We start from the raw sequence: 13,435 nt of genomic DNA on the forward strand, positions 1-13,435 counted from the left end.
AGAAAGGGAAGGATGGAAGAAAGGAGGGAAGGAGGGAAGGAAGAAAGGGCACTGAAAATGTGGCTCAGTGGTTAAGAGCAATGGGATATGCCACTCTCTTCTGGCCTGTCCAGACACACATGTGGTTCACATGCATATGTATATGCAGGCAAAACACACATATAAGTGAAATAATAATAATAATAATAATAATAATAATAATAATAATAATAATAATAATAATAATAGTGGAAATGAGAGAAGAAGGGGACCCTCTGGAAAGGAGCTGACCAGCAGGACCAGATGGCGGTGTGAGAGGACACAGGGGATGGACATGATCAAATGCACGATATACATATATGGAAATGTCATGATGAAACCCAGTGTTGTGTATAACTAACTAATATATCCCAACAGAAAAACTTTTCTAAGAAGAAAGTCACAGGAGCAGCTTCTCTTTTCCACATTCGTTCCCTGGGAGGAAGATTACTTCCCACACTGTGCACTCAACAGTGCTTCCGTCTTTGACAGTAGTACCTCTGAGGCAGAAGGTGTCATCCAGCAGCCAGCAGCCAGGAGAACGTGAGGAATCTGTTTTTCTCTATGACTAAACGTGATCACCAGCAATAGCTGATGCTCCAAGGCTCAACCCCTGCAAGGCCAGTTGACGGCAGGCTTTTGTGAGATCAGGAAAGAACCTGCATTTAAAACTCAAATGCACAACTCAAGCCCAAGTGGATCGAAGACCTCAACATAAAACTGGATACACTAAATTTAATAGAAGAGGAAGTGGGGAAGAGCCTTGAGCTTACTGCACAGGAGACAACTTCCTGAACAGAACACCAACAGCTCAGGCTCTAATTCAACAATAATAAATGGGACCTCGTGAAACTGAAGAGCTCTGTCAGGCAAAGGACGCTGCCAACAGGACAAAATGGGAAAAGATCTTCACCAGCCCTACATCCGACAGAGGGCTAATATCCAAAATATATAAAGAACTCAAATTAAACACCAACAAACCAGACAACCCAATTTTAAAACATGGGGTACAAAGCTAAACAGAGAATTCTGAACAGAGGAATCTCTAATGGCAGAGAAGCACTTAAAGAAATGTCCAACATCCTTAGTCATCAGGGAAATGCAAATCAAAATGATTCTGAGATTCCATCTTACACCTGTCAGAATGGCTAAGATCAGACACTCAAGTGACAGCACATGTTGGCGAGGATGTGGAGAAAGGGGAACACTCCTACAATTGCTGGTGGGAGTGCAAACTTGTACAGCCACTGTGGAAATCAATCTGGAGGTTTCTCAGGAAATTGGGGATAATTCTACCTCAAGACCCAGCTATCCTACTCCTGGGCATATATCCAAAAGATCCTCCACCACACAACAAGGACACCTGCTCCACTCTGTTAGTAGCAGCTTTATTTGTAACAGCCAGAAAATGGAAACAATCCAGATGCCCCTCAGCTGAAGAATGGACAAAGAAAATATGGTACATCTACACAGTGGAATGCTGCTCAGCTACTAAAAACAAGGAAATCATGAAATTTGCAGGCAAATGGATGAAACTAGAAATGATCATCCTGAGTGAGGTAACCCAGACCCAGAAAGACACACATGGTATGTACTCACTTATAAGCGGATATTAGCCATAAAGTGCAGGATGACCATGCTACAACCCACAGACCCAAAGAAGCCAAGGAGGGCCCAAGAGAGGATGCTTGAATCTTACTCAGAAAAGGAAATAAATTAGACTTCTGAAATAGATGGAGGGAGGGAACTTGGGGTAGGGAGGGTAAGGGGGTGGGATCAGGTGTGGGGAGAGTGGGGTGGTGTAAGAGGGAAGACTGGGAGAGAGAATGGAAATCTGGGGGGGGGGACATCTCTAGGACAGGGAATCTATGGGGTGGGGGTTGGGGACCCTAGCTGAGACTCCTAGCAGTAGGGAGGGATGGGGGGGGGGGTTAAGGAGCCTGAACTCAACACCTTCTGTAGCAAGGTGGGGCTTCCAGTAAAGGGAAGGGGCACCAACCCACCCATAAAATCTTCAACCCAGAATTTGTCATGTCTATAAGAAGTGTAGGGATAAAGATGGAGCAGAGATTGAGGGAACGGAAAAGCAATGAGTGGCCCAATTTGGGATGACCCCATGGGAGAGAGCCAGCCCCTGTCGATTTTAATGATACTCTGCTGTGCTTGCAGACAGGACCCTAGTGTAACTCTCTTCTGAGGAGCTCCATCCAGCAAAAGATGGAAAGCAGATGCAGAGACCCACAGCCAAACAGCAGGGGGAATCCAAGGAATCTTGTGGAAGAGTGAGAGGAAGGGTTGAGGGAGCTGGAGGGGTCAAGGACACCACAGGAAGACCTACAGAGTCAACTAACTGGGGCCCATGGGGACTCTCAGAGACTGAACCACCAACCAAGGAGCTTGCATGGGCCAGACGTAGACCCCCCCTACACACAGGTAGCAGATGTGCAGCCTGGCCAACATGTTGGTGCCCTAACAACGCGAGCAGGGGCTGTCTCTGACTCTGTTGCCTGCCTTTGGATTCCTTTCCCCTAGCTGAGCTGCCTTGTCAGGCATCAGTGGGAGGGGATGCACTTAGTCCTGCTGCAACTTGAGATGCCAGGGTGGGTTGGTACCCCTTGGGAAGAGAAGGCAGAAGGGATACAAGGTGGGCAGAGGCGAGGTGGGCCCGTGAAACACCGTCCTCTGGACCTGATCTGGTCACTGCACTCAGGAACTCACAGCAGCTGGGGTCACCTGCACCAGACCTGTACTTGCTCAAGCTGCTCGGTATCCCAGTGTGGACAGGGGAGGAGCTCATGCCACCTCCAGCTGAGGAGCAATTAGGAGTTAACAGCTGCTGGGGAAGGGAACTTTTTTGTTTGTTTGTTTGGTTGGTTGGTTGGTTTTTTTGTTTTGTTTTGTTTTGTTGTTGCTGTTTTTCGAGACAGGGTTTCTCTGTGTAGCCTTGGCTATCCTGGACTCTCTTTGTAGCCCAGGCTGGCCTTGAACTCACAGTGATCCACCTGCCTCTACCTCCTGAGTGCTGGGAGCCTGCCAGAAGAGGGCACCAGATCACATTATAGATGGTTGTGAGCCACCATGTGGTTGCTGGGAATTGAACTTAGGACCTATGCAAGAACAGCCAGTGCTTGTAACCTCTGAGTCATTAGAGTGTCAGCACTGCTTGGGCCTGGTGGTCCACGCCTGTAATCCCAGCACTCAGGAAGACAGAGGTAGGAAGATCTCTGTGAGTTTGAGACCAGCCTGGTCTATAAAGTGAGTCCAATACAGCCAAATCTACACAACGAAACCCAGTCTCAGAAAAAAAAAAAGTGTCACTGGTTAAGTTATTGATATGCCAGTAGCCCTGAATCCATGCTCTCAAAAGCAACTCTAATTAAACTCAGTGAGTTATTTTTTAAAAAGGCATGAAAGTCAGGGAGACTTGATAAGGAGGAGGGTTAAGGAAAGGAAGGGAGGTGAGAGAGGGACAGTGAGGAGGTGAGAGTGATCAAAATAAACAGTGTATTATGAGACTGTCAAAAAAATAAAAGCATGCATGATGTGTGCAGCTGGCAGAAAACCCCACAGAAGTCGGTTCTGAGGCTGGGGGATGGCTCGGGCTGTAAAGCACTGGCTGTGCATGCATAAGGAGCTGCGTTCAACCCCCAGTATCCAGGTAAATGGCTGGGCATGATGGGCCGTTTGTAGTCCCAGCACTGCCGAGACAGAGACAGGAGAATCGCTGAGGCTTGCCGAGCAGCAGCCTAGCCGAACTGTGGAGCCACAGGACCTGGAGAAAACCCTTGTCCCAAAGGTAAAATAATAAAAAAATTTTAAACAAAACACTTGAAGCATGGCACCAGCCTAGCAAAAACAAAACAAAACAAACAAACAAACAAAAACATGCTAGGTAACAGCCTAGCAAGTCACTGCTTATTCTCGGAAGCAAACTTTGCAGCGCACAGCTCTGACAACTCAGACGGTGGAAGCTGAGTGAAAACACCCACCTCAGAGTTTCACACACACAGATGTCTCAGAAGCCTTTGACCATGAAGATGAAGGCGTCTGAGTAAAGCCTTAGCCAATATGCTGCCCTTTCCGAGGAATGGCATGAGATCCCTCCAAGCCTAAATGCATGTGAAAGAACTCTTTCAAAACACACAATGAGAAATCTAAGCCAAAGGCATGGCGCCATTGTTCGGCTGACAGTAACGTTCTTTCTTCCGAGTGTGTAGCACACAGGCGTTTCTCACGTTCACTGAAACATGCATTGTTATCTGGACCTCGGGGCTGAGAAAGCTGAGATCCAGAGAACGTCACATCTTGCTGAAGATGGCAGAGGAATAAGCCACACATCTCTCAGCCGCCCCGCCCCTTAAATACTGCGCTGCTTGCTTCTTTGTTGCCGCTTAAGAGGCTGATTTCAACCTGTCTAATCGCTGCAGACGTTCACCCACCACAGGCGCAGGCCCAACACGTGGCATACATAATTCTGTCACAGAAACTCGTGGTTTCTGAGCCCACGAAGGCAACAACAGAGGGAAGCAGACAGTGTTCCAGCCCTCTGAGGAGTGACAAAGCTACCCACAAAGAACAGGCGCGCACAGGGCTGGGGGGATGGCACGGTCCACAGAGAGCTCGCCTCACACACATGGAGGCCTGAGTTTGACCCCTAGAACTCAAGTTTTTGGTTTGCTTTTTAAAGTTGAGCTTCCTCCCAAGAAGATTCCTAAAGAAAAGACCTCTGAGGAGGAACAGGAGGGGCGGCTTTAACTGGAAATGCACCCTAAACCCCATCAGCCACCAGAGCTCTAGAACTGGGCCTTTAACAAAAAACGGCACAGAGACCACTCAATAAACCCAGACCTTTCCTTGAGCCGAACACTTGGAGACATGTGTGGAGAGAGAAACGAACATTTAACATGGAGAGAATTTGGGTGACTTCCCAGAGAGGCAGGAAATAGCACAGCTGGAGGCGTCACAAACCGCTACCCGTTTGCCCTCACAGCCCAGCCCTAGGTTTAACAACAAAGACTCAGAAAGTCAATGCCAACCCTGACCCCAGCCTGCCCTTGGGGGCTGGCATGGGGGTGGGGGCTGAGGAGTGAGGGGGGGTGGAGTGGACTACCAGGCTCTGCTGAGCTGCCTGCCTGCTCTTCAGTGAGGCAGTTGACCAGGGGCCCTTCATAGGTTTGCTAAGACAACGGTGAAAAAAAGAATGTATCCGAGAGGTGTGATGCCATAGGCTTGAAACCTCAGTTAAGTTAGGAGAATGACAAGTTCTAGGCTAGCCTGGGCTACACAGCAAGACTGGTCTTACTATAAAGAGGCTATAAAATCACACGACCATTCTCGTCCTCCGTATGTGCCGTCCTAAGAACTTTCTCTGACTGCACACATGTGCACGTACCCACACACAGATGTACACGCAGACACACATGAATAGCTTTATCTGGAAATTTTGTTTGTTTTGGTTTGTTGTTTGTTTGAGACAGGGTTTCTCTATATAGCCTTGGCTGTCCTGGACTCACTTTGTAGACCAGGCTGGCCTCGAACTCACAGTGATCCACCTGCCTCTACCTCCTGAGTGCTGGGATTAAAGGCGTGAGCCACCACGCTAGGCTTGCTGTATCTGGAACGTTTAAAGACCCTTCCTTGGGCTTCTGAAGGCAGCATGTTGGTGAGAGTAGGGTACTTCTGCCTCTTGTGTTGTACGCTCTTCTTGCCTTGGGCTCTACACAGCCTCATCCACCTGCTCTCTGGGGGAGATGTATTGACAAAGAAAGGCAAAACCCTAACTCAGGCAGAGCCACATTCCATCTTCCCTTTCTCTCCCCCTGCAAACGAGGCTGTAACTCCAACCCGATGGCACAGGAGGCAGTTACGAGGCAGCAGCGGGCTCACACACCATGTTCTAGGGCTGTAAATGCCACGCTCGGCTGCACCGGGGACCAAGTGGCTCGTTAGTGGCAGCATTAGTGTTTAACGATGTGAGGAAGAGAAGCTGCCAGGCACCGAGCTCCCTTCTTAAAACGCCATTGGAAACCCATACGTGTAATTATTACACCTTCCCCGCTTAATTCTGAGTCCTTTGGAGCTGATGGGCTGTGCAACCACCCGGCTTATGACTCTCAGAGATCTCTTCCAGGCTGCCGTTTACATAACTGGGCTAAAGATCCATCCATCCCACGCGGGGGAGTCTGGACTCCAGCCACTGCTCTGCCACCGCTGGGCTAACTTCAAGAACTTGCTAGAAGGACGTAGCCCACAGCCTTGATCGCCCCACTTCTTCCCTGGCTTCTTAGCCACCCTCCCACCTGCCTGACACCACTATTATGAGCATCAAATCACCCGGAAAATTGAAGGGGGGGGTATTTAAAAACAGTATTCAAATGACATCAGGATATTATGTGTTCACGGTCTCAAGCTATTAAGCCTGGACAGAGACCCATTCCTTAAGAACTGCTGGTGTGATCCGAGACACTGATGTGTCTAGCTTTCTCGTGTGTGTGTGTGTGTGTGTGTGTGTTCACATCCATATATGCAGGAACACGAGACTGTGTGTGCAGGTGGTGACTGAGGCCGGAGGTCAACCTCGAATGTCATTCCTCAGGTGTCCCCACCTTGCCCTGAGACAAGGTCTCTCACTGCTCCGAGCTAAGTACGTCAAGCTGACTGGTCAGTGAGGCCGAGGGCTCCATTTGTCTCCACATCCCCGGCGCAGGATTACGAGTGTGGGCCTCACCTCCCTAGGCTTCCCTAGGCTTCCCTAGGCTTCCCTAGGCTTCCCTAGGCTTCCCTAGGCTTCCCTAGGCTTCCCTAGGCTTCCCTTCACCGGCTGACGCGTCTCCCCAGCCCTGTCCCCACACTCTGATTCCTGTCTTCTCACATCCGGGCGCCCTGAGTGGGCTCGCGCCACACACAGATCCTACAACAATGCCGGAATCGCCATGCGTGGGCAGCAGGTCCACCCCCTAAAGTCCTGCAGAAGATAGCCCACACGCAAGACATGGCCCCTCAAGAGTGAACTGTATCAGTGGGTGTCCACGGGGAACTGTGCATCGGAACCTAACGCCCCGCCAGGGCTCTGGAGATGAACTGGGCGGCAGCTGCCCCTCTCTGCTCTTTTTTCCAGTGTGGTCACATTGAACGCATCTCCCACCTCTGCATTTCAATGCTGCTTGTCTGCTTAATTGGCCTATTGGAGCCGATGCCCGAGCTAAGCCTGGCTTGTTAGAGCTGCCAGCACCCAGGCTCTGAGCCTGATAACTCTGGTAATATAAGGGCCACATTATGAGCGTGTGCATGTGTGCATGTGTAGTGGATGTAAATGTGCCTGCCTGTGAGTCTGTGTGCATGTGTCTGCGTGTGTGCCTGTGTGTGTATGTGTGTGTGTAGTGGATGTAAGCATGTTTGTGTGTGAGAGTGTATGTGTATGTGTGCATGTACGTGTATGTGTGTGCATGGGTGCATGTATAGTGGATGTAAACATGTCTGCGTGCATGTGTCTGCGTGTGTCTGCATGTGTGCCTGTCTGTGTGTAGCAGATGTAAACATGTCTGCGTGCATGTGTCTGCGTGTGTGCCTGTGTGTGTGTAGTGGATGTAAACATGTTTGTGTGTGAGAGTGTATGTGTGCATGTGCGTGTATGTGTGTGCATGGGTGCATGTATTGTGGATGTAAACATGTCTGCGTGCGTGTGTCTGCATGTGTCTGTGTGTGTGTATGTGTGTGAGTAGTGGATGTGAACATGTTTGTGTGTGAGAGTGTGTGTGTATGTGTGCATGTGTAGTGGATGTAAACACGTCTGCGTGCGTGTGCATGTGTCTGCATGTGTCTGTGTGTGCTTCACTAGGCACTGAGCTTGAGCCCAGGCCTTGCACACACTAGGCAAGTGCCCCACCATTGAGCTTCCTCTCCATCGCTCAACTTATTTTGAGACAGTCTCTCTAAACTGCTCAGGCTGGCTTAGAACCCCCAGTGCAGACAGGCCCTGAACTTGCAACCCCCTACCTCAGGCTCCTAGGTGGCTGCATGACCTTCACATGTTAACCAATGACAGGATGTGAGCATCTTGGCAGTTACCTGATACGGCCAGCATCTTGGCCTCCAACAAGGCAGGCAGCCTGGCGTCCAGGTCAGCGAGTCTCCTCCTCAGAGAGCTGCACAGTCTCTCACCTGAGCACAGCTACAAGGAGAAAGGGCAGGGATCAGTGTCTGCTGCTTCCAACCAGAAGACAGAGGGGGGCAGGGTCTGAGGGGACTCAGGGGTCTGGGCTTCTAAGTAGCTGAGTGGGTTGACAGAATATGCAGGAGGGGAGGCTTTCAGAGGCAGCAGGTTAGGAGGAAAACTAAGAAGCAAGAAGAGACAAGAGGGAAGAGGAGAAGGCGGGAGAGGAGGAGGGAAGAGCGAGAAGGGGAAAGGGGACGAGGGGAAAAGGAGAGATGAGAAAAAAGGGAGAGGCGGCCACTGGCATGCCTCAGCACACCCCGGGCCCACACAGGCTGCTGCGCGCTCAGGGAGCAGCCGCAAGCCATACACAACGTAATCAGTTTCTGCCTCTGCCTTGGCATTCACCTTCTCCTGCCCGAGCTCTCGGGACCTCACAGCCTTGGCGTTTTACTCCATGGTTCCCCTGGGAGAAAGGCCTCACCGACTTCCTGTCCCTCTGGCTTCCTGTCCAGCTGACAGCCTGTAGCCTCTATCACCTCCTCACCGCTCTCCGATGCTGCCCCAGCTGGCCAGGATCAGGGGCTCTGTCTGCCCCTAGCACACAGTAGGCAGGCAGTTAAGACAGCAAGGTAGAGGGACCTACTAAGCTTCCTTACTAGGAGACCTGAGAGAAGCCAGGAGGGAAGGTGCTCGCTGGAGAGCCCGACTGAGAGGCAGACACGTCACTGTCACCATGGGTCGGTTGTCCCCCTGGGCTCCCAGCACCACCTGCTCCTCTTTGAATTTCAAAACAACAAAACTCTTCAGCCTCCTCAGTCTCACCCCCCAGATTCCTTGAGGTTATCTTTTATGTTGAGACCAAAAACATCACATCTTTTTTTCCCTCTTATTTAAGGCTAAAAGCTCCTGTTTTTCTGTTATCTACACGCAGATCAGTGGCACGCCCATATTTTCAGCTCGGCCAAAGCACACAGCACAGTTTCTGCAGAGATAGAAATAGTGGGCATTCTGGGAAAGTCCACGGAGAATGCAACTGCAAAGCATCATTGTTAGTTGGTTGACTGATTGATGATAACTATAATTACGTGAGGCCCCACTCAGAAGCTGAACACTGTCAGGCCACACTCGGTCTCCGTCTTGAGGGATACGGTCAGCCGTAAACGTGTGGCTCATCTGAGGTCAAGCCGAAGCTTCTGTCAGAATGGAAGCGGCCCTCACCCGGCCCTGTGCCGCACCTTTCTCTCCTGGGCTGCGGCTTACTTTCCCCTCTGTGCTGGGGTCCAACCTCACTTTGTGAGACAGCCGGTTGGCCTCGCACCGCAGCCCGCACCAGGTGCTCACACACAGTCCAACGTCACTCCTCCTGAGGCTCTTCCCGGAGCCCTGGGACTTCTAGTGGTGTTAGAACCGACAAGGAAAAGGAAGGCATCCAGGGTGCCTCCCCCCGCACCCCCCGACCCCCGGTCCTATCTCAGTTGGTTCGGGGCTCCATGACACGCTCCCCCATCCTGCCCATCTACAACTGTCACCTCAGGAAGTTCAAAGACGGGCTGGTTAACTCGGTGACACCAGCCGGAGTGCTCAGGTCTCCTCTACCATGTCCGATATTTCTGAGTTTAGTTAACAGTGTCTCTTAATCATAATTAGTCCAGTTTCTCCTATGCTGGGAAAGCCACCACCGTTCACGCTATGCTGTTACTTTGAAAGCGCCTTTCTAAATTTTCTGATTAAATTGCACACTCTTTTTTCGACTCTGCTGCATATAATATAATATCTACCAGTCTCTAGATATCCCAATTATTTCTCACTATTTCCATCTCATTTATCCCTTAATTACCTTTGGTTTGGGTAGGCCCGTGAGTGTCAAGAACCTGTAACGAGTGTAAGGAAGGTTTTTAACTCACTCTGAAAATACCAGGGGTTGAGTGTGAGTGTGTGTGTGTGTGTGTGTGTGTGTGTGTGTGTGTGTGTGTGTAAATACACTAAAGAAAACTTCAATGCAACTGTGTTGCGTTGATCCTTTTGTCTCCTGGTCTACAGGGGTTCGGGCTAAGGTTCAGCTTCCCAGGTGACCAGTTAGTTCTGTCTTAGTCCCATGCTCACCCCCACGCTCACCCCCACGCTCACCCCCACGCTCACCCCCACGCTCACCCCCACGCTCACCCCCACGCTCACCCCCACGCTCACATACGTGCCGTGGAGCACACACATCCTCTCCCAGGAAAATCTGCATGTCTTCCCTATTTACAAATAAAATTAGCCCCCAAGGAACTCATTAATGAGTGAAAGTTTTACATTTACATTTTAAAATCTAAGCCACGGCTCCTCAAATTGGTAGAAAAGCGAAGTCGTTATAAGTTGGCTATAAATATATTAGAGACAGGAAGTGTGCAGTGACGAGAATGCTTGTGTCCCCCAAAACTTTCATCCGCTGAAATCTTCAGCCCCAATATGATGCCGGGATTAGAAGGTGGGGCTCTGGGGAGTAACAGGTCCTGAAGGCAGAATGTCGTGAAAAGCATAGATGCGCCTGGGGGACGGTGGCTCGGTCAGTAAAGGTGCTTTGTAAACACAGAGACCTCGCTGGGTCCACAGAACCCACGTAGAAAGCTGCTGCGTGTCGTAGCACAAACTTGTGGTCCCAGAGCCGGAGGAGTAGAGCCCAGAGGGGCCCTGAGGCTTGCTGGGAGCCAATGTAGCCTAACTAAGTAAGCTCGGGGCGTATGAGAGAGCCTCTCCAAGGAGGTGGCTGGCAGTCCTGAGCACAACATACGGCTGTCCTCCAGGAACCATCAGTGCGCACACACAACAACAACAGCAGCAGCGCAGTGGTGACATACATCTTTACATCCCAGCACTCAAGAGGTAGAGATAGGCAGATGTCTGTGGGTTTGAGGCCAGCTTGGTCTACAGAGTAAGTTCTAGGACAGCCAGGGCTATACAGAGAAACTCAGTCTCAAAAAAAACAAAAACAAAAACAAAACACAAAAACAAATAAACAAATAGGTAAATAAATAAATTTAATAAAAATATTAATGAGACCTCAAAGAGCCCTCCTGCTGCTGTCTTCTCCTCTCTCCATCATTTGATGAGACAGCATGAAACTGGCCATCTCTGCCTCAGAGGAGATCTGCACCGGAACCGGACCATACGGCACCTGACCCTCAGTTCTCAGTCCTCAGCTCTGGCAGCTGCTCAGCCTCAGTGCTTTGCAATAGAAGCACACAGAGACAGAGAGCCCTCCCAGTGTTAAGAAAACTATAGTGTTCTCAAGGTCTGCGGTAATGGCCCTTCTAGCCCATCTCTGAGCCAGGCAAAATGTGAAACTCATCCCGTTCCTCTCATCTGGGTGAGCAGCCCAGCAAGCTCATGGTGGATTTCAGGCATTCGAGCGAGACGTCATTTTACAGATATTACTAGTTGCTGACAGGAATCCATCTAACCCTGACCATGAGGCCAGAAAAAAACTGTCAGGTGTGAGCTTTTGACACAAGTAAGGGTCCAAGCTTTCCTTTCTTCTCTGAGCGTGTGCATGTGTGTGTTATATATGTATAGATGTTCATATGTTTGTACGCATGTGTGTGGAGGTAAGAGGTCAATTTTTGGTGTCTTCCTCAGTTGTTCTCCATGTTTTCCTGACAGGGTCTCTCACTGAACCCTGAGCTTAGCGTTTCCACTAGGCTGGCCGCCAGTGAACCCCAGGGACGGGACCCTCCGCCTCTGCCTTCCCAGTGTGTAGGGATTATGAGCAAGCATGTGCCATAGCTGGCCACCTCCCAAGCCCTGCAGTCCTCCTTTCTCTGGCCATGAAAACAAACTAACACTCCTCCCAGGTCAGAGGCTCTGCTCGGAAACTATTACTCTTCATCTTCAACTGCTATGGAACTTCCAGCTCCCAGTGATGGAGCGTTCAGGGCCAGGTGTCCATCAGGACACCTCAAGGCAACTCCCAGGGCATATGGCCACACAACTCTGCTGGGGGTGGCCACAGGGAGGTTTCTGTTCTGTGAACACCTTATGTGACAGCTAGGTCACCGACTGTGGCATTAAAAGGACTCCACTTGGGGAGCACTAGTGGGGAGCACTCTGGCAGGGAGTACTATTGGGGAGCTCTCTGGCAGTACCTGCTGCTTCACACAGTAGGGTCTTGCTATGAAAATACAGACAACACAATGGTTAATATTTATTGGGGTTTCTGTTGCTGGCCTCAAACCCGGAGATCCACCTGTCTCTGCCTCCCGAGTTCCGGGATTAAAGGCCTGTCCTGCCATGCCTGGCTAATGTTCACTGTTAACTTGTCCGGACCTAGAGTCAGCTAGGAGAGCGTCTCTGAGCATGTCTTCACAACTGGGTTAAAGATTTGGGAGAGCCACCATAAATGTGGGCCACACCACTCCATGAGCTGGGGTCCTGGGCTGCACAAAAGGAGGAAGTGAGCTGAGCCCCAACATCCATCGCCCTGCTTCCTGCCTGCAGATGCCACGTGACCACCGTGACAGACTGCTCCCCTCAACCCCTCAACGCTGAGCCAAACGGCGCTTCCTCCGTTATTTTGTCACACAATGAGAAGAGCAAGGCAGTACAGACAAAAAATAATATTAGAAAAAAAAACGGCCGGAAAAATTTAAAACGAACCGATCCCTTCACCTGTTAACCCTTTCCGTTCCTGAGAAGCCTGAGTTTGAGCCCCCAGGAGAAGCAAGTCACCTCCACCCTACAAACCGTGTTTGTTCACCGTGTAGCCTAGGACTTCGTGAACTCGCTCTGTAGACCAAGCTGGCCTCCAACTCAGAGATCTGCCTGTCTCTGCCTCCCAAATACTGGATTAGAGGCGTCTACATTTGTTTGTGACAGCATCTTGCTATATAGCTTGGGCTGTCCTTGAACCCTTGATCCTCCCACCTCTGCCTGGAATGCCGTGACTGCAGTAATGAGTCTAGAGTCTATAGTCTAGAGACTGCAGCTCTAGAAGCCCTTTAAAGATTTATTTATTTATTATGTATACAGCGTTCTGCCTGCCGTCTCCCTCCCGCCAGGAGAGGGCGCCAGATCTTATTATAGATGCCATGTGGTTGCTGGGAATTGAACTCAGGACCTTTGGAAGAGCAGACAGTGCTCTCAACCTCTGAGCCATCTCTCCAGCCCTAGAAGCCTTTTAAAACAAAGGCACTCTACACATCCAGCCCCCCCCCCCCCGCAGCCTCTGGACCAAAACCCCTTCTGAATGCAAAGCCAGCTGCCCACATGGAAGTGACCATGGGT

General features: G+C 50.4%; 1 protein-coding gene across 1 annotated transcript in view; it reads right to left on the reverse strand.

Moving 5' to 3' along the window:
- DISC1 (DISC1 scaffold protein) overlaps positions 1-13,435 on the reverse strand; it is a gene marked incomplete at its 3' end in the record, with an annotated part of 179,681 nt that overhangs the window by 110,151 nt on the left and 56,095 nt on the right. Inside the window, exon 9 of the mRNA XM_084756415.1 lies at positions 8,086-8,188. Coding sequence (XP_084612541.1) covers positions 8,086-8,188 — 103 coding nt within the window. The remainder of the gene's footprint in view (positions 1-8,085; positions 8,189-13,435) is intronic.

Source organism: Acomys minous (assembly GCF_964271855.1).
Source record: "Acomys minous genome assembly, chromosome: 14".
NCBI classification, from domain to species: Eukaryota; Metazoa; Chordata; class Mammalia; order Rodentia; family Muridae; genus Acomys; species Acomys minous.